This window comes from Rutidosis leptorrhynchoides, chromosome 2, assembly GCF_046630445.1.
Source record: "Rutidosis leptorrhynchoides isolate AG116_Rl617_1_P2 chromosome 2, CSIRO_AGI_Rlap_v1, whole genome shotgun sequence".
NCBI lineage: Eukaryota > Viridiplantae > Streptophyta > Magnoliopsida > Asterales > Asteraceae > Rutidosis > Rutidosis leptorrhynchoides.
Genome location: NC_092334.1, coordinates 346,225,541 through 346,246,998, shown reverse-complemented (window position 1 = coordinate 346,246,998; position 21,458 = coordinate 346,225,541). Strand labels below are relative to the sequence as shown.

The window sequence follows — 21,458 nt, the reverse complement described above, 5'->3', positions numbered from 1 at the left end:
ATTCTTGTAAACTTTGAAACAATTTTACATTTGAAATGAATGCGACGTATCTTTGGTCAAACGTTATTTTAAAGACTTATGACCACGTAACGGGACCTAAGTAGCGGCGCCGTCAATGACGATTTTGTCGGGTCGCTACACTTATAGCCAACGAAGCGGTTGAATATCAAAAATAGATGAAGCAAAAAGGTTCTTTTGTTCAAAGTAGACTTCGCAAAAGCTTTTGATAGTCTTAACTGTGGATTTTTGGATTCGGTTATGGAGTGTATGGGGTTCGGGACTAGGTGGCATTGGTAGATGAATGAATGTCTCAAAAAAGCTTCAATATCCATACTTGTTAATGGATCGCCTACCGGGGAATTCTCCGTAGAAAAGGGTGTTCGCCAAGGCGACCCCCTATCACCGTATCTTTTTATAATCGCCGCTTAGGGTCTAAATCATTTAATGAAAAAAGCGGTTGAGCATAATGTAATTAAAGGGGTGGAAGTAGGTGACGATAAGATTATTGTATCCCATCTACAATACGCGGATGATACCATATTCCTTGAAGAATGGAAAAAACGCAATGCAAGCAACTTAATGAAACTCCTTATCGAGTTGATTTACAGGCTTAAAGTTAATTTCTCGAAGAGTTGCCTTTTTGGGTTCGGGGTCTCTAATTCATCGACTGAAGAAATGGCAGGCTTTATGCGTTGTAGTATCGGTTCATTCCCTTTTACTTACCTCGGTATACCAATTGGTTGTAGAGTGAATAAACTCAAAGATTGAAATTCGGTGGTAGAAAAAATAAAATCTTGATTGTTGGATTGGAAAGCTAAAACAATGTCGTTTAGTGGCCGTATCACTCTCATTAAGTCGTTGCTTAGTAGTATTCCATTGTATACGTTCTCCTTATTCCGCGCTCCTTCATGTGTCATTAACTTGCTCGAAGGTTTGAGAGGTAATTTTTTTTTTGGGCTGGTCGGGTGACACTATAAAAATTGCATGGGTTAAATGGGATTCCATACTTTCTAGCTATAAGTCGGGCGGGTTAAACATTAGGTCACTAAAGGCAAATACCTTAGCTTTAATAGCAAAATGGTGGTGGAGATTTCGAGTGGAAGAATATTCTTTTTGGGTCAAGGTGGTTAAAAGTGTTCATGGGCGGGACGGGAGGTTGGGTCGATGCGATTTAAAGTGTAACCTGAATATTGGGTCAGTTTGGGGGGAATTTTGAATATTAACAAAGATTTTTTAAACTTGAATTTAGATTTTGCTAACTCCTTTGAGAAAGTGTTAAGTGATGGAGAAGACACATTTTTTCGGTTGGATCGATGGGTTGGAAATCAAACCCTTCATGAGCAATTCGGAAGGCTTTTTAGACTTGACTCGAATAGAAACACCAAAGTCAAAGACAGGTTATTGAAACAGGAGGATAAATGGGCTGTAAACTTTAATTGGATCAGACAACCAAGGGGAAGAACTGCTACAGAATTATGTTCGCTAGAAGAAGTCATCAGTGGGTTTCGCTTCGAAAACAAACTAAAAGATACCTTGTCCTGGTCGATGCATAACTCTTATACCTTCTCCTCCAACGTCTTAACGGGACTTATTAACAAAAAGTTACTCTCTGATCATAACCTTCAAGATGAAATGCTTCGTAATAAGTTTCTACTGCAAAAAAATTGGAGTCTTTATTTGGCTAGCACAAAATAATAGGCTGCCAGTTCGGACAGAGTTGGATAAGAGAGGGGTCGATCTCGATTTGGTTAGATGTCCGATATGCAATAGTGACATTGAAGATCTCGGACACGCATTATGCAGAAGACTATCTATCTTTATCTTTCTCCTTTTTCATTTCTTATTCAGATAGCTCTTCCTGCTTCACTTTCTAGGCTTCAGGGAATAGTTCAGGCAGGTCTTCAGGTTTGAATGGTTTAAAATGCTCAGGTAGAATGATAGGATCTCTTCTGAATGGACCACCAGCAACTTTCTTCTTCTTTTTAGAAAATTCAGCTTTCACATCTAATGCTGGTGCATCAACAGACTTTGTAGCTTTCATGAATAGATCTTACAGTTCAGGAATCAACATGTCCCTAAGCCGAATTTCTCCTTTGCCAATGAAATACTGAAGCATCTTCATCCATTCAGTGAAACCAAACAATCTTAGGTCTCTTAGATCTACCTGTTCATGAACTTGATTGTCTCTGCTGATGCTGTAAGCTCTCTTAGATCCTCTATGACACTTAATGATTTTCCAACGTTTTGTCTCCATGTCATCACATCGGCATATCTATTTCTAAGATTCCTTTTAGTCAAGGCTTGTGTACGTGCAACCATTTTTGGGTCTACTTTGGGTGCCTTTTCAGCAGCTTCAATTTTATCAAAGACCTTGTCATGTTCCTTAGTAATGGCTTTTGCTAATTTAAGTGATTTCTCAGCTTGAAGTCTATCAGCAGCCATTCTTTCCTCTTATTCCCCGAGCCTCAATCTTTTTGCATACTCAATATCATTCCTTGCTTGTTGTTCCAGCTGAACACTCAAAATGTATTCTTTCATGGTAATGTTTAGGGAATGTGCTGTGTTGATAAGCTTCCTGCCATCATCAGTATTCATTAGATTGCAGTACTGTTCAAGATTCATATCCAGTTGTACAGCTTCATAAATTAATGCTTTTTCCCTATCAGTGTGAAAACTCTGTTCACTGGCTTTCATATACTGATCCATGTCTATGTTTAAATCTAGAGCATCAATGTATAATTGATGATTAAGAGGATGATACAGCATTCTGATTGGTCATCTGCATTCAGCTTTTCTGGCTTCTTCTATGCTTATCCATTCATCAGCACTAATTTATAGCCTATGAGCTTCTCTTTCATCAGGGTTCATCTTTCGAGGAGAAGGTATTATATGTATAACTAGTTCATCTTCCCAAGTAGTGTGTTTGTCATTTTTCTTTGGGGAAGATGGAAGATATAAGTAAGGTAACTCTGTTGTGCCAGAAGGACCCACTGGTTCATAAGGATGAAGATCACCTAGTGTGATATCAAAGGCAGCACGATAGACTTATGGTAGAGGTGATAGAATAAAAGTAGAATCACCATCAGTCTAGACAATTGGTTCATCAGTAGCAGTCACCTCTTCAGTATAAGCACCCAGCTCATCCTCCTTTGATGGGTCTTCAACTCTTCTTTCACCTAGCAGTACACTTCTGGTTGGGTCTTCAATCACAGCACTTCTTGTTGTGTCTTCATCACCAGCTGACTTAGTGACATCAGCCGGTTTAACACTTGGCACAGTGCTTTCATCACGTGCCTCAAATAAGGGCTCTTCTCTTAAAGGCTGGTTATCCGTAGGAGCAGATTTTACTCTTTGTTTATAAATTTGCATGGGTTCAGGTGATGGTTCTTGTGTTAGCATTGGTTCTTGTGTAGTCAAGAAGGGAGTTGAAACATGTTGTACCACCTCAGTAGCAGAAGGTTTAGTCTCTACTAGTTTCTCTTCATGGCTAACAGAATGTTGAATAACCTCTACTGGTTCTGCTGCAGCTGCTTGTTGTTTTGGAATCACTGGCTGAGTTAATCTGTTGGTTTTTCATCCCATAAGCTACCCATTGCATAAATATAGCCGATTTTTCTTTCTTGGATCTATCAGACTGCATGTACTCTTGAAGTTCTTCAGCAGTAATGTTTCTTATTTTTTCAGCTCTTTCAGCATACAATTTTGCCCTCTTCATATCATATTTCACCATGAATCTCTCATGTGTTGTCTGCGACTAAGAAGCTGGTTGTGAATATCTAGTGGTTTAGCAGTGAGTCTTATGAGATACTTGATTTTCTACTTCTTCTTGTCAGCATAAGCCTCAATCTTTAAGTTAAAGGCATCATTGATTTCCTGCTGTCTCCTCTGATGTCTCTCCAAATTTTTTTTTTTTCAACTTCTTCTCAATGGATTGAGAGACAACAAAATTTTTAGCCTACGTAGCAGCAATTACAACATCATTAGGCTTACTGCCAGAACCAATATCCTCAGCAGATGTATCAGGCATGTTGGTTTGAGAATCACCAATATTAGCACCTTTTACACATGTCTCAGTATAAGCGTTGATGAGCTTAGGGCCAGTAGACCATTACCATCATCATCACCATCACCATCTCTCTTCTACTGCTTTGGAGCCCTTTCATACTCATGCTCTCCCTCAGATTGTTTCTCTTCTTTTCTTTCTTCTCCCCCTTTTTGTCATCAACACGGGTTGAAGTGGAGCCTAGGGGAACAATTACGTCAGAGTCATTGTCACTATCAGTACGTGACTAGGAAAAGTTATTCCAATCAGCATCGACTAGAGAGAGGTGAGCTCCTGGATCAGCACCATAGTTCTTGAGACAGAGATTAGCAGTACGAACCTCATTGTGAGCTACACCCATGGAAATTCTTTAAACTTTAGTACGAACATTAGATCGGAGTTCAGCCATCTGGTGTAGAGTCTCAGAAAGACGAAGATACTCTGCCACAGGTACCATAATAGCCATATGTCATTGATAATCCTCAATCCTATCCTCAAGCACCATGTTCTCATCATTCATGCAGTGTACCCTTGCCCTTTCTAGATCCAGCTATTCTTGAAGTTTTGTAAGGTTGGCAAAGTATTTTTCATGAGAAAGGATGCATTGATTGATTGCATCTTATTGTTCATGATGTTTTTTTATATCAGCAAATGCAAGGTTAGTGAAAGCAGTGATTTGATGCAGTCTGCCCTCACAACAGAGTTGGTGGCTTGCTCAGTCTCCTCAATGGTTTGTTGCACTGATGGTGTGATTTTGGTAAAAATACTATACACTGCAAGGGTAGATAACCCTTCCATTTCAGCAACATCCAATCTGCTGGGTGGTGATGCAGGAGTAACAACTTGAACTGGAATAACACTGTGGGTTGGTAGAGGTGGAAGGTCATCATCAGACTCATCACCATGATCACCATCATTTTTTCCTTCACCTGTAGGCTTAGAACCAATATTATCCTTATCAAGTGAATCAGAATCATTATTAAGATCCACTGATTTGTCTTTGGAACCAGTGGCTTTATCAGAAACTACTGGCTCTTCCTTACCAGCACCTTGGTCAGTATCGCCATCAGAAGATGATGAGGAAGAAGCTGATGAATCAGAAGGTACTTGCGAATCATGAACATCATGAATGGTGACCTTAGTAATATTTAAATCAAGCTGAAACTTAAGAGGCTCCTACTGACCAGGCCATGGAGAAAGAGCAGCAGGTACGCCAAAATAATCATAGTATGGCTACTCGTTTATATTTTCAAGTGTGGCCAGTCTCTCAAATACCTCATCTCTAGCTGGTTCATCTAACTGTTGAAGCAGCTCTATCAACTTCTCCTCGCACAGTTTGCTGGCTGCAACCAGTGCACTCTAGGATCAATAGTTAGCTGATCAACCAGTATGGCAATTTTTGGAGCAATGGTGACTCCCTTGTAAACAAACTTGGGAATAACCTCATCTGGATAAGCAACTACGGGCATTTTATCAGTATCAGCACTCTTAGAAGATTCAACTTATCAGCTTTGTTGCTACCAGTATCAACACTATCACCCTGGGTACCAGCATCTGGAGCCATATTTGAGATAACCACATTACCAAATGCAGTAGGTGGGATGGTATCAAACATTATATCTGAGTCAAGAACATCAGCAGAAGTAAGTTGATCATCAGCACCCACAGAGTCACCCTTAGAACCGGCATCTAGTGCCACATTAAAAACATTAATATCACCATCATTTACAGAACGAAACTGGCTGGGAATAGCAGCACTGATATCGGCCAAAAAGACACGTTTTTACCCCCGATATTAAGCCCTAAATCAATAAAGTTCTAAACTTTGTCACCAAAATAATCGATTTGTCGGTTATTTTGTAGATTAAATAATTACAAAGGCAATGGAAAAAAAATCAAGTAAATCGGAGCTAAAACGAAGATTCTGGAGCGAAAATGGTGAAAGACAAGTTACGACCCCGGAAACCAAGTTACGATCCCGGGAACGAGCAAAACGATCCAAGCAAACAGCAAGATCAGGGGCAAAACCAACATGCTACGCCAGCCTGCCCACCGGCCTGCCTAGCCACGCCGGCTTGCCTATGAGTCAGGCACCTGCTACCAAAAATGGCCACTAGAAACGGCTTGCCCAGGCACCGGCCTTCAACGCCGGCCTGCCAGCCGGTCCCAGCCATATTTTACCTATAAAAGGAGGCTTTTGGGCTCATTTTTACACACACTCAATGTGTACTTCAATTTAGATTTTCAATATATATATATATATATATATATATATATATATATATATATATATATATATATATATATATATATATTAGTTTTTAGTAGTAGCTAGCTTAGCGTTTATTATCCAGAATATATCCCGACGAGTCACTGCGATCTCGAGCAGATTTCTTCGGCCTTTTCAGGTTTTTATCCGAAAAGCTTGTCTTATTAATTAAACATGTATTGTTATCATTTATATTTAAAGATGTGTTCCGATATTTCCATGTTAGCTTAATTAACCTGTATATTGCTATGATAGAAGTTTGGGTTAGCGTAGTTATGTTAAATTAGTACGATTACTGTTGTTATACTGAATCTGTGACCCCGATAGATTTTTATGCTAACATCTTAAGGATTGACCAACCTAGGTTGTGATCAGGACTTATCCACCTATATGAACTTAGCTACTTCATAGGATTAAGACCCCTGGTTATACTGTACCTGAAGATTCTATGAACTCAGTATGGCCAGAGTTCCCGAGAGGCATCTAATGCGCTTTTAGGACATGGAACTTAGGAATTGAGACGTGAATGACCTAGTAGGCTTATTGATTGTTCCAAAGAGACCTCTTAGGAGCTATTAAGATCTAGTTAGTGCATTAACTGTGTGACCCAAACCTATTGCATGTTGTTGTTTGATTGTTGCCCTAGGATTAAGTCATATCAACTGCTTCAGGTATCTATTAGGTTTCTATCTTCTTTACTTTCAATATATCAACTATAATGATGTATAATGTTTAGATTAGTATGATCTCATTAGTATGATGAAATGGTTGTTAGTTTATATTAATGTTTTATCAACTTGACCCGATGAACTCCATCCGTTTGTGATCAGTGTTCACTCAACACGGCATGTTTTTATTCAGTTACCTAAACTGACAACGAGGGTTAGGATTAGAACTCAACTTACTAATAAACCTAGTGCTTTATTAAGGCCACCAGTATCACTTAGCCGGCTTCAAGACATGGGGAGATTATGAATCACATTATCGCAATAACGGCCTGCTGAACCAAATACGTCGGGTGCCCGACAATCTCTAACAAGATCATTTATGAACGGGTTACAAACTTACCCGGTTAAAAGAATACTGTGAAGAAGCACTTGAAACAAACAGGTAGAATCCTTTTGCCTAAAAAAGAGCAAGACATTCGTCTGTCAAACTATAGACAGATCCACCACACTCTCTCGGAATTACACACCATTCCAAGATAGGTGTCTAGTCCCGGGACAAACACTTTGTCCCGAAAAAAGCACCTTTTCCCGAAACAAGCAAACAGTCCCGGAACAAATGCGTGATCCCTGAACGAACACTTAAATTGGCTGCACGCCACGTCAGCACAAGAATCTAGGAAAGTTTGTTAGGATCTGTTTGTTATTCCAATGAAAGAGACATATGCCACGTTAGTCCTCGGATCTGGTGAAGTTTCTTAAAACCATGAAAGGGACACGTGCCACATCATCATTCCATCATAACACCTATAAATACACGAACATAATCATTCATTACACAACACTTGATGCATTAATGTTACTCTACCCAAATTTCTTACTGTAGCATTCTCCAGCTGTAAATCTAACTTCGATAAAGATTTCGATCGATATCGGAGTTAATCTTCTCTCTAAGATATTAACTTATTCGATCCCGATCGAATAAGGTTAATCTCATCGATTGTTTTGCGCCTTTGAAATCCAGATCTCAAATAAGGGTTTGCACAGTTATTGAAGTTAAAACATTCGATCCCCTCTTTTTCATCAATTAAGCACTCAAACCCAAGATCTATTTCATATATTATGATTTTGGTTTGATCAACCTTCGAGGTATATTTACCTTTCAATTATACAACCAAGTGACATACTTTTCACTGCTCAACGAGAACTTCGAGAGTCTAGAGATAAGTAGGTCTGTGTAATTGGCTCATCCAACCAGATCTATGCTACTCTAATCATAGCTTTAACATAAGCATAATTACCTTTCCCTAGCCCAAACTGATATCTTTGTCAACATTTCCCTGATCTGCATACTCCGGATATCCTTTCATCATCTTTATCTTGTTGTAATTAGGATTATTAGCTTAAAACCAACTACTATCTTTCATCTAGGTAATTTTACCAAATACAATTATCCACTTGATATTCAATTCATTAAACTATTCAAAAACACGACCCTAGGTTAACTTACACCTTCTACCCTAGAAGTTAAAAGTGAATTTAGGCCCCGTAAAATATAAATAGAAGAAAGAGGAAACCATGTTGATAAGTTCATACTGTCACCTTGCGACCTAAAGACATCGCATAAATAAAACCGTCCAGTTTAGACATATCATAGGTAGTACCCAATTTATTGGCGCCGCTGCCGGGGATCGAATATTTTGATTTAGAAAGGTTTTAAACAGACAAAAGTGCTATTTGGTGGTCTCTAAGAAAGACAATTATACACGGACTTGGTTGTTGGATTATCTGAACATTCTCCAATTATATTGGAACCAAAAGGTTCCTGCCTCTCCGTAGTTGATCTGGCCACTTAGGTACAAATTAATCTGTAAGAAACCCTATTAATTGGAATATACGATAAAGTTAGCGACCGAATTTCAAGAATAATTATTTTAATTAAATTATTGATCCTTTTAGTTAATTAATAATTTCTAAAAGTCACTTTTCCAGTTTTTAAAAAGAAAATCTAAAAAATGGAACAAATCACCCTCGCTTCTATGCAAAATCCATGCTTCGAAGAAAGAGGAGGACCAATCACCTTAGGAACCGAAGGGATCCCTGAAATCAGTTCACATATGATCAAATTGGTCAGTATGATTTGTAAATTTCAAGGATTTCAAACTGACGATCCAAACTTTCACCTAAATAAATTTATGAGTTTGGTTGACTCTTTTAAAAAGGAAGAAAACGAGAAAAACATTTTGAAACTTCACCTTTTCCAATATTCTTTGTCTACACACGCTTTAACATAGTTTGATGAGCTTAAACCCAATTCAATACATTTATGGGAAAAATTAGCCACATAGTTTTTGAACAAATTTTATCCACCTTCCCTACATACCTGTTTAAGAAATGACATCATAAACTTTTCCCAAAAAGAAAACGAGTCATTGTGTCTAGTATGGAATAGATTAAATATGATGCTTAAAAGATGTCCGAATCATTCGTTAAGTCAGGCAGACATAATCTTCAAACTTTACAATGGTTTGACCAAGGATGATAAGTATCTCCTAGACATGGCCTCGCAATGCAATTTCATATCACGAACTACAGATGAAGCATGGAATCTCTTAGAAATAATAGTTGCACAACAGGAAGATTGGAGCAATGAAGCTGCTGAGAAGGATGACATCTTCACTCAAACGGTAAAAGTGCTAGAAACCAGGTTACAAGATCTCACCCTCACTCTTCAAAGTTTATCAATTCCTAAAAGTCCCGATGCTACTAGAACCAGTCTAAGGTATCCTTACCCTAGATGGGCATATAAACAGCATGCATTAGAAGTGGAATAATTGTCCAACTGCTTAGAAAGGGAAATATACTAGTGGTCATCAAGGTCACCCGACCATCGTTTTTCAAGCAGTTGCTTCATATGATACATGGATTTGGCATGCATTCTTTGGTGTTGCAGCTGTAAACAACGATGTTAATGTTTTGAATCAATTTTCGTTGTTTGATTACATCAAGAATGGAACTGCACCATTTGCTTCATTTACTGTAAATGGAAATGAATACACAAATGGTTATTATTTGGTGGACGGTATTTATCCAGATTGGTCAACGTTGATCAAAGCATATTCGACCCCAACCGATGCCACGTGCAAAATTTAAAAGATTATAAGAAAGTGCACGTAAAGATGTCGAGAGAACATTCGGTATTCTTCATGGTAGATTCCATATATTACAAATGGCTGGACGACCACACAGTATCAACAAGTTGAGGCAAATATTGTATTGTTGTGTGCTCTTGCACAACATGATAGTCGAGGATAATGTCTACAACATTACATGGCTCGAGGAAGGATTACTTAGGACTGGTGAAGCTAATCCTAACTATGTATGGAATCGATCTACAAGTCGTGATGTAAGAGGAAAAGAAATACGACGTAGAAACATTCATGAACAACTTCGACATGATCTCACTGAACACATTTGGGGCCTTCCACCAAACTTTAGAAGTTTAAACGCTTAATTTACTTTCAGTTTATAGTACGTTTAATTTGAATAAGTTGAATTAGTTGTATTGTCAAAATTTTAATTTCAATAAATTGTGTAATTTTTATTTTGAATTTGTGTAAATTTTACTTTATTTTTTTACATAGTAATTCAAACAGAGATGCTTTAATTAAAGTTGTATTCAACAGAGATGATTTAATTAAAGTTGTATTTAATAGAGATGCTTTAATTAAAGTTGTATTCAATAGAGATGTTTTAATTAAAGCTGTATTCAATAGAGATGCTTTAATGATTAAAGTTATATTCATCAGAGATGCTTTAATTAATATTCAACAGAGATGCTTTAATTAAAGTTGTATTCAACAGAGATGCTTTAATGATTAAAGCTGTATTCAACAGAGAAGCTTTAATGATTAAAGCTATATTCAACAGAGATGCTTTAATTATTAAAGTTGTATTCAACATTTGTATTCAAAAAAGATGATTTAATTCAAATAGTTGTATTTGTCCAAACGGATATATTCAACCTCTATAAATATAACCCCTCATTTCTCATCATATCACACCTCATACACCTACTTCTTAATTTTCTAAACTGCCCACATTCAGGTTTAAAATGAGTCAAATGTCTGTTATGCTACAGGTTAACTTCGGTGGTGAATTCGACCGTGAGGTCAAGAATAACTCCGGTGGTGAACAAAGGGATTATTGTTTGAATGTCCGCAATTATCAGTTGTCCAATCTGCTAGAAATTCTTAAAGAGGACATACCTGTTGAACACAAACAAGTATGGTTTTTCAAGGAGTCCAACATTTCAGCCACTCTTCTTCAAGATGAAGAAGACTGGAATACGCTTGTTGGTCGAGCAGTGACCCGTAATGAAACAATCAAGGTGTACATCGAATTCCGGGATGAGAGCGAATACGTTGTGTATTTTGAAGAAGAGGACTATGTACCTTCCGGGCCACAATACGACACGGATGGCAAGTTCTATTGGGAAGAATCAGATGATTTCTAAATGTTTAACGTAATTCTCGTTGTGATTGTGTTAAATGTTTAGTTTAAAAAAATGTAACCGTGTTTGTGTTTTAATAAAAGTGATTTTAAAAAAAAAAATTGTTATAATTAGTAAAAACAATAATAATAATAATAATAATAATAATAATAATAATAATAATAATAATAATAATAATAATAATAATAATAATAATAATAATAATAATAATAATTCAAACAAAATTAAAATGTGGGACCAATTTTACCCATCACACAACTATCACGCCATCATCTTATCACCTTTGCCTAATCACCACTATACCCCACAAAAACACTCATCACACCTCATCACGCCCATCACCACTAATACAATAACAACAACAACAACAACAACAACAACAACAATACTCAATCCCACAGATGTAGGGTATGGGGGAGGTGGGGTGTAGACAATCATTCCTCGTACCCTAGATTAGAAGGAAGTCACCACTAATAATGGTCTTATATATTCTAGAGACTGATTTAGATTTATAGAAGGAAACATATTAGGTTTGTTTATTTTCTAATTAGGGTTTGTAAAATAGTAAATGAAAAAGTAAAAGTCGAAAATCGATGACCTCAAATAAAAAAGTTTAGAACAAAATTAAAAAAAAAAAATTACACCACGTGGCTTTTTAAATAGTTTTGAACAAGAAAAAGGTGAGCGCGCTTCGCTGCTTGCTCTCGAATGTTTCTTGTTCTTGAATGTTTCTTGTTCGCATATTTGTTGGCGGTTACAATAGGTCGTTGTATGTTGTTCGATTTACAAAAGGTTACGTGTCCCGAAAACATAAACCTTTTCTTATAACTATGCTTATGGCTTTTGCTCCCTCAAATTTAAGGAACCATGTCTTATAAACACATATGACATCTTATGGTAGGATAATAATGATCCTTGATCAGTTGATCCATTATAACGAAGCATTCATCATGTTCCAGGCGGGAATCTACTAACCTTCCAACCTGCCCGAAAGCAACCCATCTTGAGCCGTTATCATTTTAGCCAAACTGCACCTAGATCTATCCGAGACTGCCTGAAAAAAGTCAAGTAGTTTATTTCAGGTTTTAGTTTTCAAATATATTGGCATTATAATAAAGCACATAAGCAAAATCTAAAAACATAGCAAGAATGTTTATGAGGAATAACACAATCCAACCGACTTTTGACTCTCATTATATAATATTATGCAATCGGCCAGTCGAAAGATAAAGCTTAACTCAAATGAATTTAATCTGTTTTCTAAAATAAAATATTTGACATAGCTTTGAAAGCATGAGACACATTACTATAACAAATAAATAAATAATATCAGTTATCAATATTGAAATGTCCCGTTCTTATTGATTAAAAACGTTCCATATTAATTGATTTCGTTGCGAGGTTTTGACCTCTATATGAGACGTTTTTCAAAGACTGCATTCATTTTAAAACAAACCATAACCTTTATTTCATCAATAAAGGTTTAAAAAAAACTTTACGTAGATTATCAAATTATGATAATCTAAAATATCCTGTTTACACACGACCATTACATAATGGTTTACAATACATATATGTTACAACAAAATAAGTTTCTTGAATGCAGTTTTTACACAATATCATACAAGCATGGACTCCAAATCTCGTCCTTATTTAAGTATGCGACAGCGGAAGCTCTTAATAATCACCTGAGAATAAACATGCTTAAAACGTCAACAAAAATGTTGGTGAGTTGTAGGTTTAACCTATATATATCAAATCATAATAATAGACCACAAGATTTCATATTTCAATACACATCCCATACATAGAGATAAAAATCATTCATATGGTGAACACCTGGTAACCGACATTAACAAGATGCATATATAAGAATATCCCCATCATTCCGGGACACCCTTCGGATATGATATAAATTTCGAAGTACTAAAGCATCCGGTACTTTGGATGGGGTTTGTTAGGCCCAATAGATCTATCTTTAGGATTCGCGTCAATTAGGGTGTCTGTTCCCTAATTCTTAGATTACCAGACTTAATAAAAAGGGGCATATTCGATTTCGATAATTCAACCATAGAATGTAGTTTCACGTACTTGTGTCTATTTTGTAAATCATTTATAAAACCTGCATGTATTCTCATCCCAAAAATATTAGATTTTAAAAGTGGGACTATAACTCACTTTCACAGATTTTTACTTCGTCGGGAAGTAAGACTTGGCCACTGGTTGATTCACGAACCTATAACAATATATACATATATATCAAAGTATGTTCAAAATATATTTACAACACTTTTAATATATTTTGATGTTTTAAGTTTATTAAGTCAGCTGTCCTCGTTAGTAACCTACAACTAGTTGTCCACAGTTAGATGTACAGAAATAAATCGATAAATATTATCTTGAATCAATCCACGACCCAGTGTATACGTATCTCAGTATTGATCACAACTCAAACTATATATATTTTGGAATCAACCTCAACCCTGTATAGCTAACTCCAACATTCACATATAGAGTGTCTATGGTTGTTCCGAAATATATATAGATGTGTCGACATGATAGGTCAAAACATTGTATACGTGTCTATGGTATCTCAAGATTACATAATATACAATACAAGTTGATTAAGTTATGGTTGGAATAGATTTGTTACCAATTTTCACGTAGCTAAAATGAGAAAAATTATCCAATCTTGTTTTACCCATAACTTCTTCATTTTAAATCCGTTTTGAGTGAATCAAATTGCTATGGTTTCATATTGAACTCTATTTTATGAATCCAAACAGAAAAGTATAGGTTTATAGTCGGAAAAATAAGTTACAAGTCGTTTTTGTAAAGGTAGTCATTTCAGTCGAAAGAACGACGTCTAGATGACCATTTTAGAAAACATACTTCCACTTTGAGTTTAACCATAATTTTTGGATATAGTTTCATGTTCATAATAAAAATCATTTTCTCAGAATAACAACTTTTAAATCAAAGTTTATCATAGTTTTTAATTAACTAACCCAAAACAGCCCGCGGTGTTACTACGACGGCGTAAATCCGGTTTTACGGTGTTTTTCGTGTTTCCAGGTTTTAAATCATTAAGTTAGCATATCATATAGATATAGAACATGTGTTTAGTTGATTTTAAAAGTCAAGTTAGAAGGATTAACTTTTGTTTGCGAACAAGTTTAGAATTAACTAAACTATGTTCTAGTGATTACAAGTTTAAACCTTCGAATAAGATAGCTTTATATGTATGAATCGAATGATGTTATGAACATCATTACTACCTTAATTTCCTTGGATAAACCTACTGGAAAAGAGAAAAATGGATCTAGCTTCAATGGATCCTTGGATGGCTCGAAGTTCTTGAAGCAGAATCATGACACGAAAACAAGTTCAAGTAAGATCATCACTTGAAATAAGATTGTTATAGTTATAGAAATTGAACCAAAGTTTGAATATGATTATTACCTTGTATTAGAATGATAACCTACTGTAAGAAACAAAGATTTCTTGAGGTTGGATGATCACCTTACAAGATTGGAAGTGAGCTAGCAAACTTGAAAGTATTCTTGATTTTATGAAACTAGAACTTTTGGAATTTATGAAGAACACTTAGAACTTGAAGATAGAACTTGAGAGAGATCAATTAGATGAATAAAATTGAAGAATGAAAGTGTTTGTAGGTGTTTTTGGTCGTTGGTGTATGGATTAGATATAAAGGATATGTAATTTTGTTTTCATGTAAATAAGTCATGAATGATTACTCATATTTTTGTAATTTTATGAGATATTTCATGCTAGTTGCCAAATGATGGTTCCCACATGTGTTAGGTGACTCACATGGGCTGCTAAGAGCTGATCATTGGAGTGTATATACCAATAGTACATACATCTAAAAGCTGTGTATTGTACGAGTACGAATACGGGTGCATACGAGTAGAATTGTTGATGAAACTGAACGAGGATGTAATTGTAAGCATTTTTGTTAAGTAGAAGTATTTTGATAAGTGTATTGAAGTCTTTCAAAAGTGTATAAATACATATTAAAACACTACATGTATATACATTTTAACTGAGTCGTTAAGTCATCGTTAGTCGTTACATGTAAATGTTGTTTTGAAACCTTTAGGTTAACGATCTTGTTAAATGTTGTTAACCCAATGTTTATAATATCAAAAGAGATTTTAAATTATTATATTATCATGATATTATCATGTATGAATATCTCTTAATATGATATATATACATTAAATGTCTTTACAACGATAATCGTTACATATATGTCTCGTTTAAAAATCATTAAGTTAGTAGTCTTGTTTTTACATATGTAGTTCATTGTTAATATACTTAATGATATGTTTACTTATCATAGTATCATGTTAACTATATATATATCCATATAGATGTCATCATATAGTTTTTACAAGTTTTAACGTTCGTGAATCACCGGTCAACTTGGGTGGTCAATTGTCTATATGAAACATATTTCAATTAATCAAGTCTTAACAAGTTTGATTGCTTAACATGTTGGAAACATTTAATCATGTAAATATCAATCTCAATTAATATATATAAACATGGAAAAGTTCGGGTCACTACAAATATAAGCTTCATCAGTCCACGGGCTACTGACTCTAAGGGTCCATAGAGTCAAACTTTCATTTGACAAATCATATGTCTTTAAACTTACATAATTATTGAAAAATCTTCATTTACCGAACACTTGATCAATATTTAAACAAAAATAAGTTGCAGTTAATTAACATCATACCATGTGTACCAAGTTTCATTATTAAAAATTGACATAAACTTATCAACATCGACTTTTGATATCACTACTAAATAATTTGGTCCAATACTCTTCAGTTGGTTAAGGATTATAAAGTCAAAATTCTGCTCAATTTTGGTAAATGATCAAGTTAAAATAACGATGTCTACATGTATTCAAATTTCAATATAAGCCCATCTAATATACTTTAGTATTTGTGTATACCACACATAAGTACAAGCAGATGCAGTCAGTTATCAAAACACTAATAATAATCAGCAACTTCATTACTGAGAGCGATCAAATAATAACAAAGAATAATGTACCATCAACTTCTAAAGGTTCACTACATCCAGTGTCACAACCCGGACTTTTCCAACTAGGTTATTTAACCTAACTTGTCTGAGCTAGAAATTTCCGGCTTAGCTCACATGATTTATGGAAGTAGTTTCATGTTAGGGTTTGTCTATGGTCTCATAATTAGGACTTGAACAATCCTAAGATATCACAACCATTCACACAATTTCCAGAAACCTATTATATCCTTGTAAACCCTTAACTTGAGAAACTCGCACCCTTATGTATTTATGAAGTTAAATACATCAACTAATCAAGTATTATGATTAAGTAACCTTCCTTAATCTATCTAGAAGCTAAAACAATATATGATCAAGCTTTAATCAAGATCATAAACACTTAAACCAATAGTTGGACCTAAACCTAACTAATCTAAGTTTAACCTAATCATTACATCTAATTAATTACAATAAACTAAGGCTAATTGCATGCAAACTTATCACCTCACTTAGTCACTTCACTTGCATGGATTCATTAATGAGCTAGCTTAGTTACTTTCCCCTTTCCCTCCCCTTATGCCACGACACCCCCTCACCATTATAAGTTCTTCATTTTCCTTTACTCTTTCATTTTTACAGTTCACCAAATCTTCTCAAAGTTCCAGCCATTTAATCTATATTTCTTCATCTTCATAAGCATCTTCATCACCATCCATCAAGGAATTAACACCAAGAACATTTCTATTATCCATTTCAAGGTCATCTTCAAGAGAAATGAGTTTAAAAGCTTGATCTAGAGTGTTTAAACACTCAATGATGACTACATAGCTAGCTCTAATCTTGAATTTAGATGACTTATTATATGTTTTATTAAAGCATACAACTCATAATAAACTTGAAATAAAGATTAAAGTGGCTAAAACACATAGAAACATCACTAGCTTAAATCTGTCCAATTCAGTCATAATGAACTAGTAAAGGATCACGACTTAACACCAACTTATACTTGGTTTCAGGAACTCATATTTTTATATGTTGTTCATATATATTTTTATGACTTCCAGTACAAGTTTCATGAATTTTCTCAAAGAAAAAGGTATTTTTCATTTTTATTTTCTCACTACATGTCTGTTCTTAAACAAATCTGACCACATCCTAAACAATCAAGTATAAACCAAAAACTAAAATGATTCTCGAAATACATATTTGTATTGTTTAAATGGTATACATATAGGAGTAGATAAAAATTTGAACCACTTAAATCCATGTAGTAATCATGGGGAAATGGTCATCCAAATTTGACCCATGATTTTGTTGTAGTCAAATGATGGTCTAGAACACCACTTCTAAAAACTAGGTTACTAAAGACCTGGAGATGAATACTTTTAAAAGTATGTTTATTTACATCTTTTAAACCCTTTATAAAAGTCCTAAATCAAACAAATGTGTTTTACTATTTTTAAACTTGCATGGAAGCTTATAGTGTAAATCTAGACAGTTATTGCACACCTGTAAAAGAATGCATTTTTGACCAAATTTTATTTTGAATCTAGAAAACAACCTTACACGGTTAGAAACTACAAACAAATACCTTTCCAAAGGTTATAATCTCATCCTAAATGGATGTGTATTTTTGGAGAAACACTTAGGTAAAGTTGTTGCTCCAAAACAGAAAAATCTGAAAATACTAAACTAGAAAAATAAGTAACAAATGAAACTGAGAACTGAAACGAACATATGAAACTAATCTAAACTAACTAAAAACTAAACTAAACACTATATTAGATATAGTATGACCTCTGACCTTAATACATATATTTAGTTCTCGATCACGGATCACCGTGAAGTGTTTAAAACCGCACCTTCCGAGCTTCGCACCGTGTTGCATCGATTGTGAGTTTCATAGTTTCCCTTTTTCAATATTTTTGGGTTGAGAATCAAGCTTGATGTTTTATTACATGCTTTTTGTTATCAAAACATGTTTATATTTTTTACGACATGCTTGATATAAGTGAAGTTTGTGGTTCCTTTTAAACACTTTGTATCTTGCAATGAGAATTATGTTTCTCTTATGTTTTACGTTGTGGACATGAGTAATTAAACAATATTCGAAGGAGTACATTTTATAGTCCACTGAAATTCTGATTTCAATATTTTTAATTACCTGGATTTGGTAAACGCGAATAATGGGGATAGATCTATTTGGGTTTGACAACCACATCCAGACTTAGTATTCAAACTAATTGGATGCTCAGACTTCGTTACGGTCACTTTCGAACTATGACTAACTAGGATTTTCAGGTACGGATACTTATGTATCTAATTGGTTAAGTTCAATATTGGGAGCTCTACTATATAGAATATACTTTTTGTCTGTTTTTGAATCAACTTGATAATCATTTGGAAACTAGCTTAAACTTGAACTGTTGTTATACATTGAAACCTTGTGGTCCAAAATAAACTCTTTGAAGACCGTTTATGAACTTGATAACTATGAAATCTTATAGTCTGTGGAACTATTTATAAACTTGAAATGTTACGAACTACGAAGCTATTTTCGTACTTATAAGCTTGAGGTCATATTACTGTCAAACTATTTATAAACTTGAAAACTTACACATGTATTACTAGTAAGCTATTTCAAAATTTGTGATCTTATGATCCTACTTACGTTCAGGCTATTGGAAATTTGAAAACTAGCGAATCATGAAACTATTTACGAACTTGAGAACTTGTGATTTGTTTTACTGTCACTTATGTATGATCTGGGAAACCTTTTTAAACTATTTTCACGACAGATCACAAACTGATTTAAACTGTGAACCTTTATAGTCAAATCATTTTACTTGTGCAACTAAAACCTATGAACTCACCAACGTTATGTTGACCGTCTTTTTATGCATTTATTCTCAGGTTTTTAGCTAGCTTCCGCGCACTCTGATAGAAGACTGGACTGGGACCATGAAGTCACGCCACGTCATAAAGGGTCATGCTGGGGTGTGAAAGAGTGGTATCAGAGCCTATGTCATAGGGATCTAGGATCTATATTAGTGAGTCTGACAGATGTGTTAGGATATATTAATGAGTCTAGACTATGGCAGGATTAGTTTACGTATTTAGTTGAACTATTGAATCACATTATCTGATATTAAGATATTGATATTGACCTTAAGAAACTGATAACTCTTAGATGACCTCTTTCGCACCAATTAGTATGATTGATTCTGATGATAAGTATGTCGACTCACTCGTTATTATACAATCTGACACTTCGCTCGACTCTAGTGTAGCCAGTTGTCTTATCTTTAGAAGTCTATTAAAGTAGACTCGGAGAGAGATCTCGAGGATTCATATTTAACCTCATCTAATACTTATACTCCGCTATTGTTTGTCGTTATCCTACTCCCCAACACTTATTACCAGTCTGCGAGGACGACTATTCACTGACCACCTCTTATGCTTATATGTTCAGTATTTTAAACTAAAAGTATTCCAAGGATGAAAATTTATATCCCCAATATGACTCGTCATTTGAGTCAACCCTAAGCCTACACTTTCCACCATTCATTGTCAATCAGGCCAACGTAAGTGGAATTGGATGAGCGACAACTTTGATTAATGAAAATCCGAAGAGGACAACTTCCGTTATGAGACAAATGAATCTTCCAGCACAATATCAGTTAATCCCGTCACTTGCTTGCAACATCCAATACTACTCACATGGTTATATATTACACCATTCGTCAAGGAAGACATCTGAAAAATTTGGACGCTGTCACGAGATATCCGCATATCGTGTCACTCAAGTTTAGGATCGAGTGATACCACGAAGGCTATGATAATTTCCCACTAGTGAACAATAGTTTGATTTATTCATAGTTGTAAACAGCTCATTGGACAAGCAACCCGATCTAACCATCACTACCACTCAATCGGATTTCACCAATAATATACGATTCCACGTAATCAAACACGAGATACTTAATGAAGCAAAGATCTCAAATCATAAATTAACAAGTATTGTTCCTTGGGGGAGGAATCCGATAAATACTGATTAAAGAAGCCACATCCTCTCTCTTATCAAACACTAGACTAGAAACTATCATATGGAATCTACCCTAGTCACCCTAATGAACTGCCCGAAACATGGTCTGGATGACCAAGATTCGCTTCGTATCACATCTTGCGACACTTATCTTCCACCTCCACCTACCATTGTCCATCGGCACATGAATGCCAAGGATTTAAAAACCGAAACTCTAGCACCCTTGACCGTTGAAGACGGAAAGAGGGAAAACCTGTTGGGGTGTAATGTGATGAATATCGTATGAATGTATGAATATCTATGAAGATTGATATGAATATTGAGAGGAAAAGTCAATTAGTCAATATTGACTTTTCCAAAACTCTCTTGAACTCTCTTAGGTACTTTGGCTATGTGTGTGAAGTGCTTCCATCTAAGATTGCCTTGTGGGATATTTATAACCCTTTGATATGGCCAAAACAGACGATTTTATTTGTGCGGTGTCATTAGGTCGCAACACATCAAAATTAGCTACCAAAGGAGTGTAAGGGTTTTATCATTTATATTTAGCTGGGGTTTACTAGCTATAACTCACCTACTTGTCTTCCTTTTAACGAGTAAGTGGTAAATATAACTCAGGTTCGTATTTTTGTATTTTTCTCAGTAACGTGGGACAAAAGTGCCTATATAGTTAACCCTAGTGACAAGAGGTAATAGATTAAGATTAACTAATAATACGGTAATTTAACTGGAAAGATAATAATAGATAGGTATGAAGAATAGAATTCTGATGGTGAATTATCACAAGAGTTCAACTTCCTAGAATAAACATTAAACCTCAATCAACTTGGCTATGAACCTAACTGATTTGTCACTAAGAGTTTAGG

General features: G+C 35.2%; 1 protein-coding gene across 1 annotated transcript; it reads left to right on the top strand.

Moving 5' to 3' along the window:
• The first annotated feature begins 444 nt into the window (after nt 1-444).
• On the top strand, nt 445-768 carry LOC139888897 (uncharacterized). The gene has a single exon (XM_071871879.1). It carries the CDS (start codon nt 445-447, stop codon nt 766-768), a length of 324 nt encoding a protein of 107 aa, XP_071727980.1.
• Nucleotides 769-21,458: the final 20,690 nt, after the last annotated feature.